Source organism: Onychomys torridus, chromosome 7 (genome assembly GCF_903995425.1).
Source record: "Onychomys torridus chromosome 7, mOncTor1.1, whole genome shotgun sequence".
Taxonomy (NCBI): domain Eukaryota; kingdom Metazoa; phylum Chordata; class Mammalia; order Rodentia; family Cricetidae; genus Onychomys; species Onychomys torridus.
The window spans coordinates 49128977-49153968 of NC_050449.1; the positions used below are offsets into that span (position 1 = coordinate 49128977).

At 38.3% G+C, this 24992-nt stretch overlaps 1 protein-coding gene across 3 annotated transcripts in view; it reads right to left on the minus strand.

Moving 5' to 3' along the window:
* Window positions 1-24992, minus strand: part of Scaper (S-phase cyclin A associated protein in the ER) — a 366940-nt gene that overhangs the window by 198317 nt on the left and 143631 nt on the right. For all 3 annotated transcript variants that reach the window (XM_036192654.1, XM_036192655.1, XM_036192653.1), the window contains exons 21-22: window positions 19087-19223; window positions 2450-2515 (exon numbers count right to left, since the gene is read on the minus strand). In XM_036192654.1, the coding sequence (XP_036048547.1) occupies window positions 2450-2515; window positions 19087-19223 (203 nt within the window). The remainder of the gene's footprint in view (window positions 1-2449; window positions 2516-19086; window positions 19224-24992) is intronic.

The window sequence follows — 24992 nt, forward strand, 5'->3', positions numbered from 1 at the left end:
CAGTACTTGTGATTCAGGATTTATTTGGCCATTCAAAGTCTTTGTTGTTTCCATATGAAATGTGGGATGTATGTTCTATTTCTGTGGTATTTTGATTGAGATTGAATTAAATCTGCATATTGATTTAGTAACATGGCCATTTTAACAACAGTCTGTCAACCATGGACATGAGAGGTCTCTGCATCTTCCAGTGTCTTCTTCAATTTCTTTTGTCAGGGCCTTACAGGTTCCTCTATGGAGGTCTTTAATGTCTGGCTAAGTTTATGCCTAGGTGTTTAATTTTTTAAAGGTTACTATATGAGTTAGCTATTAGTATATAGAAAAGCTACCAATCTGTAAGCTCATTTTGTGTCCTGTTACTTACCTGCAGGTGTTTAGAACAGCTAAGATTCTTCTGGTAGAGTTTTTAGGGGCTTTCAATGAATGGGATTATATCACTTGCAAACAGGACACTTTGACTTCTTTTCCTATTTGTATTCCTCTTATTACTCTTTCTTGCTTTATTTCTATGGCTAAGATTTCCTCTTGTTCTTCCCCTCCTTCCCCCTACCTCGTCAAAAAGAGAAGTGATAGTGGATACTGACTTTCAAGAAAATGTCTTTTGTTTTTCCACCATGAGTACAACTTTAGCTACAGGTCTGCCATAGAGAAACTTTTTTGCATTGAGGTATTATCCCACTTCTTGTTTCTTGAGGTCTTCATCAAGACAGAAAGTTGGATTTCGTGAAAAGCTTTTTCTTCATCTTTTAATATATGTTAGTACAATGTATTATATAATATATTATGTTTACCATGCCACATATATTGAACCATTCTTAAATTACTGTAATGCATTCAACTTGATCATGACCTACAATTTTTTAATGTGTTTCTAAATTTGGTTTATAAGCACTTTTTAGAGGATTTTTGCATTTGTGTTTATCAATTAAATTTGTTGATATTTTGATTTTGAGCTGTTATGTCTTTATCCAAGGCACTACTGGTTTCATTGAATGAGTCTCTAACTGTACCTTCTTTATTTTGTGGAATAGTCTGAGAAGTAATGATGCCAACTCATCTTGGAAGATCCTGTAGGACTCAGCAGTCAACCTATATAGTCCTTAGCTTTTCTTTGTGTGGAAAATTACATTATTACAATTTCAATTATTTTGCTATGCAGACTTAAGGAAATTGATGTTTTTAAACAACAAATCTGCAATGTGCTTGGTAATGAGGTGAGTGCTGTTTTCTTGGTACTGCTCACTCTTCCCTTTGCCCCTGCCAATGCACTGAGACTTCGGTCATTATACGTCTTGAAGTTCTCTCTCTTTTCTTGTTCTGCTCACTTCATTTTCTGGTTTCAGTTGGTTTTTAAATCAGATTGTTAGTACATAGCTGAAATTACAATGTATGGTCTTGAGGCTCTTGGTTGGTTTCTTCTGTCTCATTCTCTACTCTCTACAGCTAAGGTGGCTGCAAGCACTAGAATAGTCTTTCTCTCCCTCAGTTTCTCTTTCTGAAATTTTCTGTTTTTAAAAATGCTTGTGACTGTTTGTTATTGAAATGTAAGTGCCTTTCCACTATCATCCACAGCCCAAACAGCTTTCCAGCTGTTTTCATCCTATTCTACAGTGACTAACATTAGTGACTGGCACTCTACTGGTCCACTATGTTCCTCCATCTAAATCACCAATACCTTTCTGGCTCCCAGGGTGTAGTATTTTCCCTATCAATCTCCAGGTATCAGATCATCAAAAGGCAACAGTGGGTACAGCAGAGGTTCTTAGGCCTGGGACACAAAGGAGATGGATATAGAGACAAAGTAAAATTCCATCTTTACAAGGCACCAGCTTATGGATTCTCCTCTCCCTAGATTGAGAATCTATTTCAGTTTCTACTGAAAACTAGACTTCTTCCGATTTGAAGAATTTATTTTCTTCTGTTCAAGTTCACTCTACTTTTTATAGTGCCTGAAGGTAGAAGTGCAGATACCTCATTTTAGACCTTCTTTTCTCACATGTACATCAAATGCTATTAATTTTCTTCTAGCCATTTTCGCTGCATCCCACAGATTCTGATTGTATTATTTAAGTTTGCATTCATTTTCAAAAGACTTAAAATTTTTTTCTTAAAATTTTCATAGCTGAGCCATGCATTATTTAATCTCATTTTACCTGCATGTATTCGTGAATTTTCCAATTACTGTTTTGGGGCAATTTCATTATAATCAGAGAGCAGATAGTGCATGATTTCTGCTCTTTCTAACTGTGTTTTTTTTATCTCAAATTCTAATAAAATAATCCTCAAGCTTCTGTTCGAAACCATTCCTAAATTCTTTTTATTAAAAAGACTAAGAACTCCAAAGGGAACCCCAATTTCCCCTGCAACAGTATGATAGTTCAGTCATAATGTTTTCTTTAAAGGCAAAACCAAAGAGAAATATAACTAAAATATGGGATAAAATACTTACTTTGCTTTATAAGGTGAATCAGAGCCAGAATTTTTGGTTTCCACTAAACTCTCATATTCTTTAGCCCTAAAGAAAAAAACATTTTATGATTATTAGTTATTTTACATCCAATTATATAATGATTCAAAACTTTAGCCTAGTTTTTCCTTTCCCAGTACAGTGTCATGCTGTTAATGTGACAAATTAGTTCATTTTTAAAATCCTTTGCTGAAATGACATTAAAGCTATCCTGAGAGAATGAAAACACATACTCTCTCATAAGATATAGATTGGACTCAATAAGAACACTTCTGAATTTTTATGCTTGGTTAAGAATCATGGTGATGAAATCTGAAAAGCTCTATGATTCCAACAAAATAGTTGAGGTGGGTAACTTTCTATGCACCACAAGAAATACATAGTCTAAAGTTAAATACAGGTAAATACTTTTCATTTAACTTCAGAGACAGAATGTGGAAATAAGCTGATCTGCCCCTCAAAGACTTGTTCCTTTGTTTATATCGAGTACACAGTAAAGGTCCATATAAATCCATGCTGACACTATCTATGTTCAAGCTAGATTAGAGCAGGAGGTTAATAGTGATGATGAAGAAAGGTTGAGACTAAAGCAATGGAGTAATGTTGAGATAATATACCCATTCCTCCCCATTAGTTGTTTGAAAATAAAAGAAGAAACTATTTGTTGTGTGATATTTTGTTTGTGTTCTGACAAATAAGCTTGCCTGGAGATCAGAGAGTGGAGCTAGCCATAGGGGCCAGGCAGTAGTGGCTCACACCTTTAATCCCAGGATGTGGGAGGAGGAAGCAGGAAGATCAGGAGTTCAAGGCCACCCTGGGCTACATGAGATTGAACCAGTCTAAAAGAGAAACAGAGCTGGGTAGTAGTGACACACACCTTTAATTCCAGCACTTGAGAGGATCGTGCCTTTGATTCCAGCACATAGGAAGCTCACACCTTTAATCCTAGCACTAAGGAAGTGGAGACAGGAATGTAAGTGGGGTGGAAACAGGGTCTTGCTCTCCCCCATTCAGTCTGAGGATTCCTAGAGACAGGATTCCCCGCTTCAGTCTGAGATTTTGTAGAAGTAAAAAGTCTCTGATGGCTGGCTGCTCTGCTTCTCTGATCTTTCAGCTTTCATGCTGGCTATCTGACTCCAGGTTTTTATTGTTAAGACTAATTAGGATCCTGCTTCACCTATTAACTTAAATGTTAACCGTGGGTGAAAGCAATAGCTTGATTAGTAAAGTATTAGACACAAAAGGTTAAGGACCTGAGTTTCACCCCTTACACCCCATGAAAAGCCAGGCATGGTAGCACAAATCTGTAACCACAGTGTTCCTTCAGCAAGATGAACGGTCCAGACAGAAGCCCAAGACACTAGTGAACCAGCTAGCTGGACTCACAGAGTGGTGAACAACACTTCCCTCTGACCTCCAAAGACCCAGTCACAAATACAAACTCTTCTTCCTCTCTCTGAGATTCCAAAAATGGTATTCTTTATCTGTTGGAACATTTTTGTCATGGAGTCTATTACTTTATCAATATTATTTTCTTTATGGTATGGTTTGTCCTTTTACATTAATATATCTATATGTTTATATATGAAATGACTCTCAGGAAGATACAAAGTGGTTTTTAAAATCCTTTCTGAAAATATATGCCTTTTACTGGAAAACTTAATGTCCTTATACTTCATGTTATTCCAGGATGGAAAGGTTTACTTCTGCCATTTTGCCAATGTTTCTATATGCTTTATTACCTTTGCCTCTTAATGACTCCATTACTCCTTTTTTGAAAGTTAAATAAATATTTTCTGTCCCCCTCACCTCTCATGAACCTGGCTGTATGGTGTGGTGAATGAGCATATGTTTATGTGTTTAAATGTTGCCATAATGGACAGAAACCTCTGAAACTGTCACATAAAATAATTCTTTCCTTTGTTCTCATCGGGAATGTTGCCACAGTAATGAGAAACTGACAAACTCAAACAGACATATTCTTGCTAAATATTTCCTGTTTGCATTTGGCAAACTCCATGGATAACCACTAATATGGTGAGCCATCTGTACAAATGACACACAGTGTTTTCACCGACATAGTTTTACAATATTGTTTTATACAGTTGTCTTTAAAACCAAACGGGAAAAATAGAGGGTAAAAACCAAGATATAAAAACAATGAATTATATAATTATCTAAGTAGGTGCCTTTACAATGTTGGGTTGTCAAAAAAAAATATAGTGTACATAGAATGTAACATTTTGGTCAATGATAGCCCAAATGTGATAATAGAGATGAAAAATTCTTATTACCTAATGATGATATAGACATTCTAGTGTGCATTACTCACTGGCTGGTGCTGTTAATAGTGTAAAAATACTACTATATAAAAAAATAGAGTGTATAGTGTACAATTATGTATAGTATATAATACTTGATAACAGTAATACATGACTATGTTACTGCTTTTATATGTAGTATTTATAATTTTTTCTGTTTTCAATGGTGTTAATTCTACTTTAGCAAAAAGTAAATGCTTCCTGTAAAACAACATTCCTTGCCTGGCAGCAGACTTGTCCATCTTGTGTTGATTGTATCAAGATGTCACACCAAGTGACAAACGTATACCACCTGGGTTTGAGTAAGTACTATTTATTGTGCTAACACAATGACAAAATCACCTAGCAACTCTTTTCATAGAACATATCATCATTGTGACGTGATACACTCATGTGTGTGTGTGTGTGTGTGTGTGTGTGTATATATATATATATATGGAATACACAGAGATAAAAAATTTAGAAAAATTATCATTGAATTGAATTTTTAATAATAATGTCTTAAGCTGATAAAAAAAAAAACCAAAAAACCAACAGTGTTGGTTTGTGTGTTTGCTTTTGTGTTCACAGAGTTAAGCTACTGTCTAGTTCATTTCCACATTTAAAAATTTAAAAATTTCCTACAATATATTTTAGCCCTGTTTTTCTCCTTTCCCAGTTCCCCCAAGATCCTCTCTTTCTGTCAATTAAACTTCATATTCTTTCTCTTAAATAGACAAATTACATTAAATTAAAAACAGAAAATCAAAAACAGCAAACACATAAATCGTGGAGTCCACTTTGTGTTTCCTGGTCCTGGGGCCTGCCCTGGAGGATGGCTGATGTATAGCCTCTCCTAGAAGCTATCAATTGCAAACAGCTTCTCGGTTAGTGGTTGGGACTTTTATCCCAACCTCCCTTTCTCCATATTGAGATTTTGTCGGGATGCTGTCACAGTCTCTGGGAATTCCTACGTACATCAGCTGTTGTGTCAGGAGGACACTGTTTCCTAGGAGTTGCCCAGCACCTCTGGCTCTTGCACTCCTTCTGCCTCCTCTTCCACACACACCTCTTAGCCATTTCAGTCTGAAGGACTCTCCGGGGAGTTTCCCAACAGGTAAGTCTGCTAAAATCAAACTCAGTTTGTATATGTAAGATAGTATTTTTCTTCCATTTAGGAAACTCAGTTTTTCCACACAGAATTCTTGACTACAGATAAAAACAAAACAAAAATACCACCCCCTCAACAAAAAACAAAAACAAAAACAACAGAATACACCAATGAATACACAATTATCATTTTCCTTTTCTGATCTTTATAGCCACTCCTATTTGCCCATCCCTGTAAACATGTTCAAATGGAGTGACAGCAATAAACATATCTTTCTTTAGTACTGAAAAGTATCAGCAGTTTGGACATAAATGTCCCACAAAGGCCATGATCCTATAGGCACATGCACTGGCCTGTGGCACTCTTGGGAATGAGTGAAGTCTTTAGGACATGATGTTCCATGCATGGTAGTTAAGTCATTAGGGCTGTGTTCTGGAGGGGGATATTGGGATACTAGCATCTCCTCTTCTTCTCTTCCTACCTCCTGGCCACCAAGAGATGACTAGGCTTCCACCTATTATATATTGTACTGCTACAGTCTTAAAATAAGAGGACCAACATGCAAAACAAACTAAAACCTTTGAAACTGTAATTAAGCTTAGGTATTTGTTACAGCGACAGAAAACTAAATAATACAAATGAGAATGCCTTCAGTAATTCATCACTATGTATTATATGCCCTCTAAGATTTTGGTTCATAACTCTACCAATTCTTTTTTTTTTTCTTTTTGGAGCTGAGGCTCAAACCCAGGGCCTTACGCTTGCTAGGCAAGCATTCTACCACTGAGCTAAATCCCCAACCCAACTCTACCAATTCTTGAAATTTTTATTCCACCTTGCCAAGAATTTTCCTTTCACTTTTTTGTGGTATATTACATTAAATTTTATATGTTGATCTATCTTTGAATTGAAAGAGGAAAAAGCCATTGTTTTAGTGTAAAATTTTTTAAATACACTAGTAAATATGGCCTGATAGCATTTTCTTTTAGATATGACATTGATGTCCACAATGACATTAGTTACAGTGTCTTTGCCTGGCTTTTGGTATAACAGTAATTTTAGCCTAAGCAAATAAGTTAGAAAGTATTCCCTTTCATTTTTTTTTAGAAGAATTTGGGATGGGTTTCTATTAGTTTCTCTTTGAATGGTGGTGATATGATTAAAATCTGATTTTTTTTCTTTTTTGTTTGTTTTTTTTTTTTGAGACAGTGTTTCTATGTATAGTTTTGGAGCCTGTCCTGGAACTCTCTCTGTAGACCAGGTTGGCCTTGAACTCACAGAGATCTGCCTGGCTGTGCCCCCCACGTGCTGATTAAAGGTGTGTGCCACCACCAGGTGACTTTTTCCTTTTTTGATTTCACCTGTCCTCCTCTGTCTTTTGTTAAGTTTGATGACAAAGCATTAGAGAATATCTTTGAGTTCATCTTTTGTAGAGTGTGCTGAGCTTCTTGATTTTATACTCCCATCTACCACAAAGTATGTGATATTTACAACCATTAGTTCCTCAAATATTCTATGCCTGGTTTTCAGTTTCTTTTCTTCCTTAACTGGTATAATGTATACATTTGCTTCATGGTCATATTTGCTTTGCATACTACTAGATTTTCTTCATTCTTATTTCTTAGTCTTCTGTAAATTCAGTACTTTCTATTGTATTATTTGCAAATTCTGAATTTCTGGAGCGAGGTGTCTTGTGTTTGTTTTGTTTTGTTTTTATCTTGGCTATTGTTTTTGTCAGCTCCAGATTTTTTTTTTTTATTGCTCCTTTGACTTTCTAAGTCTTTACCTATATTTCCATTTTAATCAGACATGGCACTCATGACTTTACATTATCTTTTAGTTCCTCAAACTTTTAAGACAGTTGTTTTAAATTCTTTCCCTAATATTAGACCATAGGTTTCTCAGGGACAGCTTTTGTGGGTGGAATTCCCATTTGATTTTTTCTGGTTTGCTTCTTTGTATGCCCTGTACTTTGTTTTTGAAAACTAGATGTTTGAATCCAATAGTACGAAAGTTCAATAAGTAAGATTATCCACATGCATAAAGTTTATTATTATTATTTGTTTTGGTTATATTTTTGTACAGTCTCTGTACCACAAATTGGGCTGACTTAAGGTCTTTTGAAGTTTTGCTTGAACCTGAGATTATCTCTGGCAAATGGAGTCACTTTCTGATTATTTTCATATATATTACTGATATATTTACATATTTCACATATATTACTAATATATCAGTATACATATCACAAACATACACATACAGATATATTTTGGTGGACCAAGTCTTTAATGTCTAGCTCTCTAGAAGGATAAACTGTATGGAGGAAGAAAATGTTTGTGGCCACTTGTAAATCTGTGATCATAGACTTCAGGCAAAGTAGAAATGCTCTCAAGAAATGACAGGCCACAGTGACCATATCCTGTTTCCACCTGTCTGACCATAAAAACCAGTGATCATAACACAGGATTTTATTGGAGAAAGTGACTTTTGCTTACCCTGGAATCTTCAAATTATTTACAAACTACTAGAATGTATATATGGCTGCCATTTATTGATTAAGAGTTAAGCATGGATAAGTACTATTATATTGAGTTCAAACAGATAGGAATTAGCCCACTTCATTCTTTAAACCTTTCTCCTGAAGTTGTGAGCTGTCAGCATATTCTAGAGTCCTGAAATAGCTAAATCCTAGAGACTAAGCAATCACAAATGATGACTAGTAGAGACAGAGGCCCACCCTCTCACCTCCAGTTTTGCTTTTCAGTTATTTTTTTAGAATTTCCTTTTTTGTTTGTTTGTTTTTGTTTTTTCGAGACAGGGTTTCCCTGTGTAGCTTTGCGCCTTTTCCTGGAGCTCACTTGGTAGCCCAGGCTGGCCTGGCTCTGTCTCCCAAGTGCTGGGATTAAAGGTGTGCACCACCACCGCCCGGCATTTCCATCTTGCTACTTAACTACCTACCTGTCTTATACTATGTCTATTTTTTCCATTAAAAATTCAGTTACTACATGTGGTTATTCTAAATTTCCAGTGTGATCAATTCAAACCGTTACTATACCTGAGTCTGATTCTAATTCTTTCTCTCTTTCTCTCCAATTGGTGTCTTTGTCCTTTCATATGCGTTCTATTTTTTCTAAATTGCAGCACATGATGAATTATGTTTAAAAAAACTATTATCAGTGGGGCTTGAATAATGTAGTAGGCAAATGTGGGCACAGAGGAAGCATTCTTCAGTCCTATTATCAAACTGCAAACACCCAAGGTCTCCCAGCTTTCCCACATCTGTTTAGAAGGAACATGACTAAATACAGTGGGGTGGAGTTGAGTGCTTCTCTTAGTGCCTCATGTAAGGCTGCAGGGAGCTGAATGGGACAGTTTTACTTTTTTCCAAGGGACTCCTTGAGCCAGATAAAGTTAAGTGTTTTCTGTTTTTTCCTATCAATCAGCATGATAAAGCCCCAGCTAGTTAGGCCCTAATTACATACAATTTCCTCACAGCAGAACTTAAAAACAGGAGGCTGTTTTGAAATGGTAGATCATTTCCTTCTTCCTGCTAGAAGAAGAAAGGTAATTTTCTCTAATACTCACTGTGAGAAAACAGTCACATAGTAAGAGGTCAAACTCATAAAAAGTATAAATGCCACCACAATTGGGTCCTGATCAGAATTTCTGACTCCTGAGCTTTTCTACATGGAGTCTTCAAGGGTGATTCATAAATTACATTTCCCGCACAAGTTTTTGTTCATGGATTTCTGTTGTCATTGTATTTATCTTTGTCTGTCTCTCTGTCCAGTTAGAGGATAGAGGTCTGTCTTAATGTGTTATGGATACAAGAGCTACTGAATTTGTTCAACTTTTTTTAAGCTTTATTAAAAATTATATTTGTGTTATAATTTTATACATCAGCCATGGGTTCCCCTGTTCTCCCGCTCCCACCTTGCCCCCAGCCCTTCCCCTCCATTCCCATCTCCTCCAGGGCCAAGACTCCCCTGGGGATTCATTTAAACATGATGGATTCAGTACAGGCAGGTCCAGTCCCCTCTTTCCAGGCTGAGCAAAGTGTCCCTGTGTAGAAGCCCAAGGTTCCAAACGGCCAGCTCATGCACTAAGGACAGGTCCTGGTCCCACAGCCTGGATGCCTCACAAACAGTTCAACCTATTCAGTTGTCTCACTTATCCAGAGGGCCTGATCCAGCTGGGGGCTCCACAGCCTTTGGTTCATAATTCATGTGCTTCCATTCGTTTGGCTATTTGTCCCTGTGCCTCTCCAATCTTGGTCTCAACAATTCATGCTCTTATAGTCCCTCCTCTTTCTTGACAGTTGGACTCCTGGAGCTCCACCTGGGGCCTGGCAGAGGATCTCTGCCTCCACTTCCATCAGTTATTGGTTGAGAGTTCCAGCACGACAGTTAGGGTGTTTGGCCATCTGATCACCAGACAAGGTCAGATCAGGCTTCCTCTCGACCATTGCCAGAAGTCTACAGAGGATACATCATTGTGGATTTCTGGGGACCTCTCAAGCACTCTGCCTATTCCTGTTCTCATGTGGTCTTCATTTATCATGGTCTGTTATTCCTCATTCTCCCTTTCTGTTCTTGATCCAGCTGGGATCTCCTGCTCCCCTAAGCTTTCTTTCCCTCAAATCTTGCCCTTCATTACTCCCACTGTCGACCAGGTTGTTCATGTAGATCTCATCCATTTCTCTGTCATTGGGTGATCCCTGTGTCTTTCCTAGGGTTCCTGTTTTCTAGGCAGCCTCCCTGGAGTTGTGTAGCAGTCTAGTCATCTTTGTTTTATATTTAGTATCCTCCTATGAATGAGTACATACCATGTTTGTCCTTCTGAGTCTGGGTTACCTCACTCAGGATGATTTTTTCTAGATCCATCCATTTGCCTGCAAACCTCATGATGTCATTGTTTTTCTCTGCTGAGTAGTACTCCATTGTGTATATGTACCATATTTTCTTTATCCATTCTTCAGTTGAAGGGCATCTAGGTTGTTTCCAGGTTCTGGCTATTACAAACAATGCTGATATGAACATAGCTGAGCAAATGCCCTTGTGGTATGATTGAGCATTCCTTGGGTATATGCCCAAGAGTGCAACATATGGGTCTTGGGGACATGGATTCCCAATTTTCTAAGGAAATGCCATATTGATTTCCAAAGTGGCTGTAGAAGCTTGCATTCCCACTGGCAGTGGAAGAGAGCTCCCCTTGCTCCACATCCTCTCCAGCATAAGCTGTCTGTCTTCTGTGTTTGTGATCTTAGCCATTCTGATAGGTATAGGTGGTATCTCAGAGTCATTTTGATTTGCATTTCCCGGATAATTAGGGATGTTGAGCAATTCATAAAATGCCTTTCAGCCATTTGAACTTCCTTTGTTGAGAATTCTCTGTTTAGTTCTATATCCCATTTCTTAATTGGACTGTTGGGCATTTTGATGTCTAATTTCTTGAGTTCTTTATATATTCTGGATATCAGCCCTCTGTCAGATGTGGGGTTGGTGAAGACCTTTTCCCATTCTGTAGGCTGTCGCTTTGTCTTGTTGACCGTGTCCTTTGCTCTACAAAAGCTTCTCAGTTTCAACAGGTCCCATTGATTGATTGTTCCTCTCAGTGTCTGTGCTACTGGTGTTATATTTAGAAAGTGATCTCCGGTGCCAATGCGTTCAAGACTACTTCCTACTTTCTCTTCTGACAGGTTCAGAGTAACTGGATTTATGTTGAGGTCTTTGATCCACTTGGACTTAAGTTTTGTGCACGGTGACAGATATAGATCTATTTCCTGCCTTCTACACATTGACATCCAGTTATGCCAGCACCATTTGTTGAAGATGTTTTCTTTTTTCCATTGTACAGTTTTGGCTTCTTTGTCAAAAATTATATGTTCATAGGTGTGTGGGTTAATGTCAGGGTCTTCAATTCGATTCCATTGGTCCACATGTTGGTTTTTATGCCAGTACCAAGCTGTTTTTATTATGGTAGCTCTATAGTAGAGCTTGAGGTCGGGGATCGTGATGCCTCCAGAAGTTGTTTTATTGTACAGGATTCTTTTGGCTATCCTGGGTTTTTTGTTTTTCCATATGAAGTTGAGTATTATTCTTTCCAGGTCTGTGAGGAATTGTGTTGGTAATTTGATGGGGATTGCATTGAATCTGTAGATTGCTTTTGGTAAGATTGCCATTTTTACTATGTTAATCCTGCCTATCCATGTGCATGGGAGTCTTTCCATTTTCTGACATCTTCTTCAATTTCTTTTTTCAGGGACTTAAAGTTCTTGTCATATAGGTCCTTCAAATGCTTAGTTAGAGTAACCCCAAGGTATTTTATATCATTTGTGGCTATTGTAAAGGGTGATGTATCTCTGATTTCCTTCTCAGCCTGTTTGTCTATTGTATATAGGAGGGCTACTGATTTTTTTTTTTAGTTGATCTTGTATCCTGCCATGTTGCTGAAGGTGACTAATTGGAATGGAATGACAACTTTTAGAAGTTTGGTGCTAAAATTCAACACATTGGGTAAAATAGATAATCAAACTGAAAGGCACAAATTACAAAACTTTACATCATTGGTAAAATTATACATGAACAATTAAGGTAAGAAAAATTCAGTACTATAAAACACTAAAGGAACACACACACAAATACACACCATTTAGATTTTAAAAATTCAACCCTATGCAACCACAGGAAATAAAGGGAACTCATTTACTAAGATCAGTACTATATTGATAGTAAAATTATACTAGGAAACTACACAATATTTGAACATAAATACAAAAGTCCTTTTCAAACTGCAAGAAAATTGATCTGAACAATATATAGAAAAGAAATTTATGTTATAAATAGTTTATACTAGAAAAAAAGGTAGTTTAACATTAAAGAACAAATTGTACACTAAAAAAGTTAATGAGGCCGGGCAGTGGCGGCGCACACCTTTAATCCTAGCACTTGGGAGGCAGAGCCAGGCGGATCTCTGTGAGTTCCAGGCCAGCCTGGTCTACAAAGAGAGTTCCAGCACAAGCTCCAAAGCTACAGAGAGACCCTGTCTCTAAAAACCAAAAAAAAAAAAAAAAAATTAATGAACTATATAAAATGTGAATTATATCACAGTAAAACTGCTAAAAACATTATGTGATTATATAATTATATAGAAGCTTATATATAATACAAAGTACCACAGTGACATAGTTTTAAAAGAATGTATCCAAAGACTCAAATAAACCAGTAAAGTAAAGGGACCAAGGTGCCAGGTGGAGAGCTCGAGGTGGGGAGTGGCAGGTTTATGAAGGGGAAAATAGGAAAAATGAGGTTTTAACTGCGACGTGTTAAAGGCATTATAGGGGGTAAGAGGGATGATTAATAACACCAAGGATATTTGAAAAGTCATAGGGAAATCATATTATGTCTACCTAAGATTACATGTAATACATATGTGCATGCACATACACGGACATATAGTTTGAAGAAGTCACTCCACCTGGGGTGACAATGCTCTATCCAAGACCCTTGAAATAGTAAACAAACTCCTAACACTACTCATGAGAAACATCTACAGTTGTTGGTCAGGAGAGCCTAACACAATATAAATATTGCCTTTGCCCTTGGCTGCCTCCCAGAATTTGAAGGGAAAGCCCTATTGCTGAAGAAACCACACATTTTAGAAACAGGACTTGAGGGGAACTAAGTTGGAACTGATCTGGAAGCCACATCCCTAAGGACTAGCTTTCATCTGTCAGAAGGTATTATGCAAGCTGCCAAGGGAGATGGGCAATCAGCAGCCCTATCCATCTATAAAGCCTATGAGACAACAATAACAATGACTGGACCTACCAGTTATCTACAATGGTGAAATAGTGGAACTTTTATCCTAGAGGTAACCAACACATGTCTAATTGGACTTACAAGCCACTCTACAGGATGAAATACATACCTGGTACTGTAAACCTAGCCTACTACATGTGGCTAGAGAGAACATAGGCCTCAATAGAAGAATTAATTACTGCCAGGTTCCTAACCCAGTACAAGCTCTATTTTCTAAATAACTAGTCTTATACTCACAGATAAGTATAGCTCTCACCCCTCAAGGAAGGTTTTTGCAAGAGATGAAAACTATTACAGAGATACACAACTGTTCAAAATACAGAGAATAATAGTTGTGGGATGCCTCATCACCACTGATATGCTTGCAACATAAACCCTATACCCCTAAGGCTCAGGAAAAGTTACAGAAGAGGTAGCAGAAAAATTTTGAGAGCCAGGGGCCCAAGACACCTCCTGTTGATAGACTGTATTACCTACACATGACAGACAAAACACTCCCATGAACTCTCAACAATATGGCTACATAAGGAAGACCAACACAATGACAATGGTTGACATGCTAATGTATATGGAAAATTCTAGGCCCCACCCCTATATGTAGAGGAGTGTTCAATGGCTGCTGAAATTGGGAGTTGCCTCCAGGCAGGGTTCCCATATATGCTGTTCAATCCCAAGTAGTCAACCATGAATACATACACATAGACACAAGGCTGAAAGGACTCATAGGTTATAGACATCATGTGCAAGTGTTGGTGTGTGTATGTGTGTGTGTGTGTGTGTGTGTGTGTGTGTGTGTGTGTAAGTATATTATTGTTCTTTTGTTGTGAAAAGATACTATAACCAAGGCTACTTATAAAAGAAAGCATTTAATTGGGGGCTTGGTCCTTGATAACCATGGTGGGAAGCACGGCAGCAGCCATGGGCCTGGGGCAGTAATGGAGAATTCACATCTGATCCACAAGTTGCAAAGAGAGAGAAAATGACAGACCAACAGACACACACACACACACACACACACACACACACACACACACACACACACTCCCCTGGCCTAGAGTGGACTTTTGAAAGCCCATAGTGACATAACTTCTCCAACAAGGCCATACTTTCTATATGAGCCTATGGGGACCATTCTTATTCAAACAACAACTATATATATATATGTAACAATAATAATTAAAGAGACTATGAATTGGAGAGGGAGGCTTCAGAGAAGTTGGAAGGGGAGAATGATATAAACATGGAGAGGTACAAGTGATATAAACCAACACTTTATTTAATAGCTTTCTATAAAATTTAAAGATAGATAAATATACAAATGGAACAGAACAGGACTTAAAATCAAGCTCTACAATTAAAGGGCTGATTCATATTTTTATGAAATTATCAAAACAGAAATTCCAGAGATCATGGAATAGGACAGGAAGTTTAGAATAGACTCACCCAAAAAGACATGTCAGCCAAAAGAATAAAAAAATCAACAAGATGCTAAAACAAAATAATGAAGGAAAGTATTTTAAAAACACAGTGCTAAGATAACTATCTATGTGAAAAAATACACCAGAATCTGTACTTTCTATCACTACCATTATCTATTTGAGATGAGTCATAAGCCTACATGCAAAATCTAAAATTAATAAGGCTCATCCAATAAAACAAGGTGCTTTCTTAGAAGTTTTCCTCAGGAAACACCTCTTAGACATATATAGAAAGCATTAGACAAAAAGAAAAATGTGGATGAAATAAGCATCATCAAAATTAAAGCCTTTCAGTCAGGGTATAGTGGTATACATCTGAAAATCCAGACCTCAAGTAGTAGAGGCAGAAGAATCAAAACTTCATAGGTTCAAGGCCAGCTGGATTAAAAATAAATAATTTTTAAAAGCTTAAAATAAACAAAGTTTCTGCTTGTTGAAAGTTAACACATATAGGACTCCGAGGAAATAGTTCAGTAGGTGAAGTATTTCTCATGCAATCATGAAGCCCTCAATTTGATCTTCAGAAGCTATGTAAAAAGCCAGCCATGATGATGCACATTTGTATTCCTAGAGCTAGGGAGGAAAAGACAAGAGGATCCCCAGGGCCAGCTGGCCAGCCATCTTGCCTAGGTGGTGAGTTCCAAGCCAGTGATAGACTCTACCTTAAAATAAAGGTGGACAGTGCCTGAGGAACAGCACATGAAGTTATCTCTTGCCAGTACACACATACACATACACCTGCAGACAAATCTACATACATATCCACATACACACATATAACCACAGGTTCTATATAGAAAATATATACATATGTTCCACATTAAGAGAAAAAAATCTTTAATTCATGTATCTGCCAAAAAATGTATAGCCAGAATGTATATACACAACTAAGAAATAAAATGATAGGCCACTATTTAAAATGGGGAGAAATATGAAACACATGCTTCATAAAGAAAGCTACTGAGAGGTTAAAAAGCACAGAAAAAGATGCTCAATAATGATAAATAGTCACAATGAACTGCTATTAGAATATCAGTAAGACATATATCCACTAGAATTAGGCTTGAGATTTAAAACTGCACAACTTAATGCTGACAAAATTGTGGGGCAATCGAAACCTCCATAGGTTGGTACTGGAAGAATAAATTGGAACAGCCACTATGGAGGAGTTTGGCAATTTTATTTATTTACCCAAGGGAAATTAAAACATTAGGTTTGGCCAAAGAGTAATTTGGCGAACTTTATTAAAAATGTCCTAAACTATAAACTCAAATGTTTATTAAGAGATGACTGGACAAAGGTTTTGATACTATTCTATAATCTATATGTTCAAAAGTGAAAGGAAAACAAATTGTATTGACCCAAAATACAGATATATCTTGAAAAAATTACTCAGCAAGAGGCAGCAGCAAAACAGTATGATTTTGTATATTAAGAATTTATAGAACAACAAAAAGGCAATTCATAATTACAGAAAGCATGTAAGTGATTGTCAAGGGCCAAAGTAGTAGGAAAATGACTGCAAGGACATATATAAGAGTCAAGTGTCGTAGACACCTATAAAGCCCACCTATAATCCCAGCACCAGGAAAGCAGAGGCAGGAGCGCTGCTGAATGTTCAGGACCAGCCAGAGCCACAGAGAGAGAGAGAGTGTCTTAAGATGGTGGTGCTAGTGATGATGGTGATGATGGTGATGATGATGATGATGGTGGTGGTGGTGATGGTGATGATGATGATGATGGTGGTGGTGATGGTGATGATGATGATGATAAAGCTGTGGACAACTTGGTGTTGTATTGGCTTGTCATGCCTAAGACTTTGGGTTCAATATCCACTGGGAAAGGGAAGGGAAGGAAAGGAACCGAAGAGGGAAGAGAAAAGAAGAAGATGACAAAGGAAAGTGAGGAAAGGGAACAAAAGGAAGGGAAGGGAAGAGGAAGGGGGAAGGGAAGGGAAAAGGAAAAAGAGATAAAGTAGAAAAGGGGAGGAGGAAGGGGAAAGGGAATGGAAACAAAGAGGAAGGGAAGGACAAAGAAACTTCAGGGCAATGTAGGTGATCCAGCTACATTAAAAAGATTTCTTTTTATTTATTATATTATTACTATTTATTATATATGGGTATCTGCCTGCATGTATGTGTACCATGTGTATGCCTAGTGCTCAAGAATGCCAGAAGAGGGTGTCAGATATCCCTGGAACTGGAGCTACAGGTGGCTGTGAGGCACCATTTGGGTACTACAATTGAGCCTGGGTCACGAGTCAACTCTCCAGCCCCAGTGTCTGCCTCCCCTCCCCATGCTTAGATTTGGTCTGACTTGAGCTCCTGAAGACATTTTAAAGCAAGCAACATTACTTAAAGTACAGATGACCATGTGGTTTGTGTCTAGTGGGGTCAAGGGTGACTTAAAGGGCTTTCACCTGGGCAATGAATGACAAGAGAATGTTCATTTCCTTGCAGTGAAAAGACAATGATGAGGTCTGATGTTAGAGTGATATCAGAGAGCAGTTTGTTTTAGGCATATTAAATTTCAGTTAAAGGTGTAAAATTGGTAATCAGTAAACATAGGGCATATAAAATCAGGACATGGCAGGGAGTGTACACAGAGAAGAGAAGGGAACTAAATAACAAGTATCCAAAAGTCAAGAGTCAGAAGTTCCCAGTAGAAACTTCAAGTCAAGCCAGTAACACCCTGCAGTAAACTATAAAACTACTCTTAGACACAAGCAGTACCTGCAAATACTGACTTCAAGAAAGCTTTTTCTTTTCTTTGCAGAAATGGCTCATAAAAATTCATTCTTGGGGGGCTGGAGAGATGGCTCAGTGGTTAAGAGCACTGACTGCTCTTCCAGAGGACCTGAGTTCAATTCCCAGCACCCACATGGTGGCTCACAACCACCTGTAATGAGATCTAGTGCCCTCTTCTGGCCTGCTGGGTCACATGTAGGCAGAATATTGTATGCAAAATAATAATAAATAAATAAACCTCATTCTTAGGTTTGTACACAAGAAATTCATGGCACTTTCTTCTTTGTGAAGTCAAATCAGGAAAACTATTACTTGTTTTCTAACTAACCATTTTCAAAGAGACAAAGCACTCTGAAGTTATATCTGACTCTGTGAGATGAAACAGATTCCTTGACAGGCCACTCTCTGTCAACTTCATTACTCAGACAACTTCATTACTCAGCATTATTCTTGTTCCACATTTTTCTAAATCATTTGATGGGCTAAGTGTCTCCATCTTTTGAGACACTCATGATAAAAGGTAAAGTCTGGGATGTTTTCTCTCAAATTCTACAGGTAGCAACTAAGAAAGAACTGTATTTGTGTCCTCCAACGAGAGCCATCAGTCACCATGTGACACTTAGAGCTTGTGAGGTAATGTACTACACAGCTGTCTGGTCTCAAATGTCACTCTGGAGGCTGATGATAAACTACAGGTCTGGTAACTCACTTTCCATTTTAAGATATTTCTTTAATTTTTTCCTCCTGTGACAGGCAACCAAATTAATTAAACTCCACCACAGGCTTTGACACCACAGCCAGCTGACTTCTATTTGTTGATTGCTATTGATTTTCTTTGATACTTCATTTAAAAATCAATAGTTGGAAAGAAAAATAGGCTTAGTTTACAAATATTCAAATGTACTATTGTATGCTGGAAGAGACACAAGTTTGGCATGGCCTTGGCATCTAATTATAAGAAGAGCCCTTTAGTAGGTGAAAGTGAGGGCTTTGGATCAATACTCAGTTTTCTTTCTCAATCAAAGAAAGTGGCTATAAATTAGGTTCATCGGTGTTATTTCTAAAGCTTTTTGAAGCAAACAAGTTTAAATGTTTTTCTTCCATTAAGTTAAATGACCCATTCCTAAAAGCTTTTGTTTTGTATTTAAGGACATTTATATTACCTGGAGTTCATCCGCGCCTTTATCTTTTTAGCTTTCTTCTTATTCTTCTGCCGTTCTTCTCCATCTTTCACAGGCTCTGGTGGAGCTGCATTTTCAATAACAATGTCAACAACATACTTCTTCAAAGACAGATGTTCCTACAAAATAATCAACACAATTGATGACGTGATGATATTTTAAAAATAATACAAGATCACTACAGAATAGTAAATGGGGTAAATTATATAAAAGAAACTAAAAGAAATACCTAGATAATAATGGCTTTTCCAATTGCTTTGAAAAACACTGAAGAATCTGTTTTTCTTGAGATTTTCAATGACTTATCAAAAGTTTGGTGGATATCAATTGTACTATATGCTAAGAATACATGGATATACAAGCGCAAAGGGAAAGGTAAAATACACACACTCTTACAAGTACACACACACACACACAGAGTACCATACAAGTATTCAGTTAGTCATTTAATGTGCTGTAGGAGCCTAAGGGGAAGACAGGACAGCATTCACCAAGGGTAAAGAGGGAAGGCGACAAACAGGCAGCAGGATTTGCTGTGCCTTCCATGGTGAGAGGGTCTGAGCAGATGCTGGATTTGTGTGTCTGCATCTGGACAAGAATAGGGAAAGTGGAGGAAGAGGAAAGGCAGGTCATCTCAGTGAACACATGTCAGAGGGGAAGTGGAACATAGTACTGGACACAGTTTGGATTTGGCTGGAACACATAGACTGCTTTGTTTCTTTTCTCATCACCTTAGATATGCCTTCTCACTGTAACTACTGCATTCTGTGTACTCAACTCCTCTGCCTCTTTCTTCACTCTTACCCACATGGCAAAGCTCCAACTCTACATCTAGCTCTCCACCTATTCTGTGTCTGTAGCTGCAGAAGATTGATGTATCTACAGGAGAAACTGTGACAACTACTTTCACTTTTTAGGACACTGTACCTCAAGTACAAATGCCAGGCAGTAGAGCACACATACATTATTAGCTTATCCACATGCTCATCTTCCTAGAAACTGTTTTTAGACCCACTCTTCAAATCTCAAAACTTATCTCCCCCAGCCCCACTTATCTCTCAGTTGCAGATCATGTTTAAGAAAAGTAGCATTATTTAGAAGAGAAGTCGAATATACTCCCATGACCAATTTACCAACCACTCTGCGTGCCTATATACTTTGTCTTTTCCCTACTATTCTATAGGCACACTCATGCTCCAGTTAGGGTTAAGTGCACTAAGTATTATTATTGACACTAAATGTACACTAAATATTATTTCTTCTCCCCCATTTATATCTCTATTGCTCTGATTCTTTACACTTTAATTTTCCTTTCTACTTAAGTCACTTAAATACTTCCCATTTCAATAATCTAAAAGATCCTTTTTCTTTCCCCTTAGGCTACTACCATATGGCAGCAGAATGTGTTGCAAGTATAGCCTCTCTGTCTTTATTTCTTTAACTCATGAGTCCAGCAAAAGCTTTACCAACCGTAATCAATCTGCAAACTGTCCTTGTTAGGGAACCATCATCAAGGCCAACTCTCTGTTGTCTCTTCCAGCCTTTGCCCTATAGACCACTTCCTCTTCCCCAAAACTCCTTCATCACAAGTCTTCTTGATATTACATCCTCCTCCTAAGCCAAAATAACACATCCATAAAACATGTAGGTTGAAATGCCCTACAACTCAGTTTCTAATTAGACTTGTACAACTTTTCCTGTGTGTCTGTTGTATGTGTATAGGCACTTTTGTGCACAGGTGTGTATGCATAGAGATCAGAGCCTGGCTAGCAAGCAAGCTCGTGATCCTGATTCTGCACCATGTCCCCACAACCTATACCTTTGCTCTAGGATTACAGTCATGTGTGGCCATGCTCAGCTTTTTATGTGAGTGTCAGGATCTGAACCCAGGTCCTCAGGCTTAAACTTCAAGAGGTCTTCCTCACTAAGCTATCTGTCCAGCCCTTCAAGGTCTTCTCTCTCTCTCTCTCTCTCTCTCTCTCTCTCTCTCTCTCTCTCTCCCCCTATATATATCCAGTTATTTTTAAAAATATAAATAAAATATTAATAAATTTTAATTACTCTTATCAAACCTTTCTCAAATCTAGGTTGATACTTCAAGTGCTCCTCAAATAAGCCTGAGATCTGAATTCAGTCCTTAAGATACAAGCTTAATAAAACAAAAACAAACAAACAAAAAACCATGGAGTGTTGGGCATGCTTATGTTCCCCCAGCCTCAACCTCTACCCCTACTAGGGAAATTGAGACAAAGGGATCTGGTCAGCCAGCCTAATCTACTCAGCAAATTCCAAGTCAGTTGGTGGCCTCAGTCAAAAGGTAAGGTGCCTGGCAAGTGAGGAAGCCCAGCTTCCTGCTGTGCAGAGGTTGTCCTCTGGCTCCACATACAGGAACACCTGCATAGACACTTGCACACTTGTGCAACTGAGCTTCCACAGTAGCAGAGAGTACTAGAAGATGTCAAAGATGGGATGAAATCAACAGTTCTATCCAGCTGTGACACCTATGAACCTTAACACTGAACAGCATGGCAAGATAGCCAAAAAGGTACAATAGTGGTACTCATATTTTGGTGATAACCAAATACTATCAAATTGGAAACAAGACTCAACAGGAGAAAAATCATGTCTGGTACTAGAAACCTAGGCAACTACCCATGGCTCTCAGAAGAGAGCCTACTCCGGCTATTTTACTAGACTAGGATAAGTCCTAACAAAATTCTAAAACAAATCCTTACATCCACAGTTAAGTGTAACTCTCACTCTTCACCAAAGAAACTTCTCTTTACAGCAAATGGAGACCAGTGCAGAAAGCCACAATTGGATACACACTGGATACAATGCAGGCCCAATGCATATATCTACAACACAACTCTTCTACCTAAGGCTCCAGGAACATCAGGGAAGAGGAGGCAGAAAGACCCTTAAAAATCATAGGACCAGGAAATTCCCTGTGGGATTGTGTCTCCTAGAAATGACAGAGCAGCTTCATCCAATACTTCAACAACATCTAAACAAGAACAGTATCAAGAGGCATGATAATGTGGCAGGGGAAAACCTCACAGAGACCTACCCTTAAATAAAAGAACCAAAGATTGGGCTGGAGAGATGGCTCAGTAGTTAAGAGCACCGGCTGCTCTTCCAGAAAACCTAGGTTCAATTCCCAGCAACCACATGGAAGCTCACAACTGTCTGTAACTCCAGTTCCAGGAGATCTGACACCTTCACACCAATGCACATAAAGCTAAATAAATTATATACAAAAAAAGAACAAAAGATTGAAGAGAGAGGCAGAATTAGCCTCTCCTAGGGGTGACCACTGCTAATTGGTTATCTAGTACAAAGTGGTCAGTCTTGAAGTCATAAACACATAAACAACAACAAAAAAAACCTCAGCAGATTATATTTATATAATATACGCATCTATATCTCTATATAAGTAATAATAATCAAATAAAAGGGAGCCATCAATTTGAGGGAGACATGGTGAGAACATGGGAAGACCTGGAGAGATGGAGCATAGAGGGAGGATGGGAAGGGGAGAAGGATGTTCATGTGATCTTTAAGTCTTTCTTTTCCCCAGTTTGAGAAGGAGGAAAGAATTCACTCTGTACTCTTTTTGGAAAATCTAATTTCATGTTTAAATATATATATTTATATATATATGTATTTAATATATATCAAATATGTACATATATAGATATATAGCTACTATATCAATATATTATAAATTATCAATAAATATATGCAAATATAAGTATACAATATAATATATAAGTATATAATATAAATTATATATCAAATATATAAAGTTATGACACTTGATTTTACATACATACATATACATCTATACATACATATATAAAACCCTGGATAATTGCAAACACACATACACACACAGGTAAGTAAAATAAAGAAAATTCAAAACCTTAGGGACTAGAGAGAAAGCTCAGTGGGCAAAGCTTGCTGTGCAAACATGAGGACCTGAGTTAGCAGCCCAGCACCAATGTAAAAGCAACGTACAGGTATGGCAGCATGTGGCTATAGCTCCAGCACTGGGGACAGGGATGGGTAGGTCCCAGCATCCCCTGGCTAGACAGTCCAGGTGAAACAATGGGCTCTAGTTTTATTGAGAGACTGTCAAACAAACAAACAAAAAACAAAAAACCAAGGTGTAGAGCAATAGAGAAAGGTAACTGAAGTTGACTCTGACCTCCACATGCACACAGGTAACTGCACTCACACCTATGTGCATGCACACCACACACATCTTGTTTTCTATCACATAGGGGTAATTTTCATGCCACAGCTCACAAAGTCCTGCCATCAACCTCACCACAGCCACCACACTGTCTTGTTTCCAGTGTGGTGTTCCTCTTCCTCCAACTCATCAGAAACATTACTGTCTCAGAACTCTGCATGCTGCTCCTTAGCCAATGGTATTCTTTCACCAGAAATGTTCACGTTCTCAACCAAATTAAAGAACCTTTAGCAATAACCTCTATTGTTTGTTATCTCCTTAATCTGTTTATTTTCTTGCATACCAGTACATATTTATGTGTAGTCCCCAATAAAACAAAATTTCTGTTTAGAATTATGCCTGGAATATGGCACACACTTATTAATGTGTTAAATGAGCAAATGAAAACATTAACACTTATCATAAAAGTTACTGTTGTTGTTTAATTTTTATCTTTTGGCGGGCCCGCCATCCAGCTCCCAAATAAATCACACACGGAGGCTTATTCTTAGTTATGAATGCCTAACCTTAACCTGGTTTATTTATTGCCAGTTTTCCTTAACTGAACTTAGCCCATCTACCTTTTGCCTCTGGGCTTTTTCCGTTCTCTTACTTCTGTAAATCTTACTTTTTTTTTTTTTTTTTTTTTTTGGTTTTTTGAGACAGGGTTTCTCTGTGTAGCTTTGCACCTTTCCTGGATCTCGCTCTGTAGCCCAGGCTGGCCTCGAACTCACAGAGATCTGCCTGCCTCTGCCTCCCTCCCGAGTGCTTGGATTAAAGGCGTGTGCCACCACCGCCTGGCTAAATCTTACTCTTATTCTGTGGCTTGCTGTATAGCTGGTTGGCTGGCTGCTGGAGTCCTCCTCCTTCTCTGGCTACTTCTTCCCTCCCAGATTTCTCCTTCTATATATACTGTCTGCCTTCCAGCCCTGCCTATCCCTTCTCCTGCCTTGCTATTGGCCAGTTCTTTATTAGACCATCAGGTGTTTTAGACAGGCACAGTAACACAGCTTCACAGAGTTAAACAAATGCAACATAAACAAAAGTAACACACTTTAAAATAATATTCTACTACACAATATACATTTAACAAAGCATTTCACACAAAAATCACTCATTTAGTCCTTAGACTAAAATTACAACACAATTAGAAGAGATGTGATTTTATTTTCTCTATTTCAAGTAATAGAAGAACAGTCAAAATCTTGACTGAGTAAGGACAAAATTTAAAACCAGATGTTGCCTGTAGAGACTATACTCTTGGTTGTACACTCTGTTAGGGCTTTGGGAATGAGTTTCCCTGTGGAACTATGCTCATATTCTTCTTCTCATAGCATCAGAAAAGGAGGAGGAGGAGGGGGAGGAGGAGGAGGAGGAGGAGCAGGAGGAGGAAGAGGAGGAGGAGCAGGAGGAGGAAGAGGAGGAGGAGGAGGAGGGGGAGGAGGAGGAGGAGGAGCGGGAGGAGGAGCAGGAGGGGGAGGAGGGGGAGGAGGAGGAGCGGGAGGAGGAGCAGGAGGGGGAGGAGGGGGAGGAGGAGGAGGGGGAGGAGGAGCAGGAGGAGGAGGAGGGGGAGGAGGGGGAGGAGGAGGAGCGGGAGGAGGAGCAGGAGGGGGAGGAGGGGGAGGAGGAGGAGGGGGAGGAGGAGGAGGAG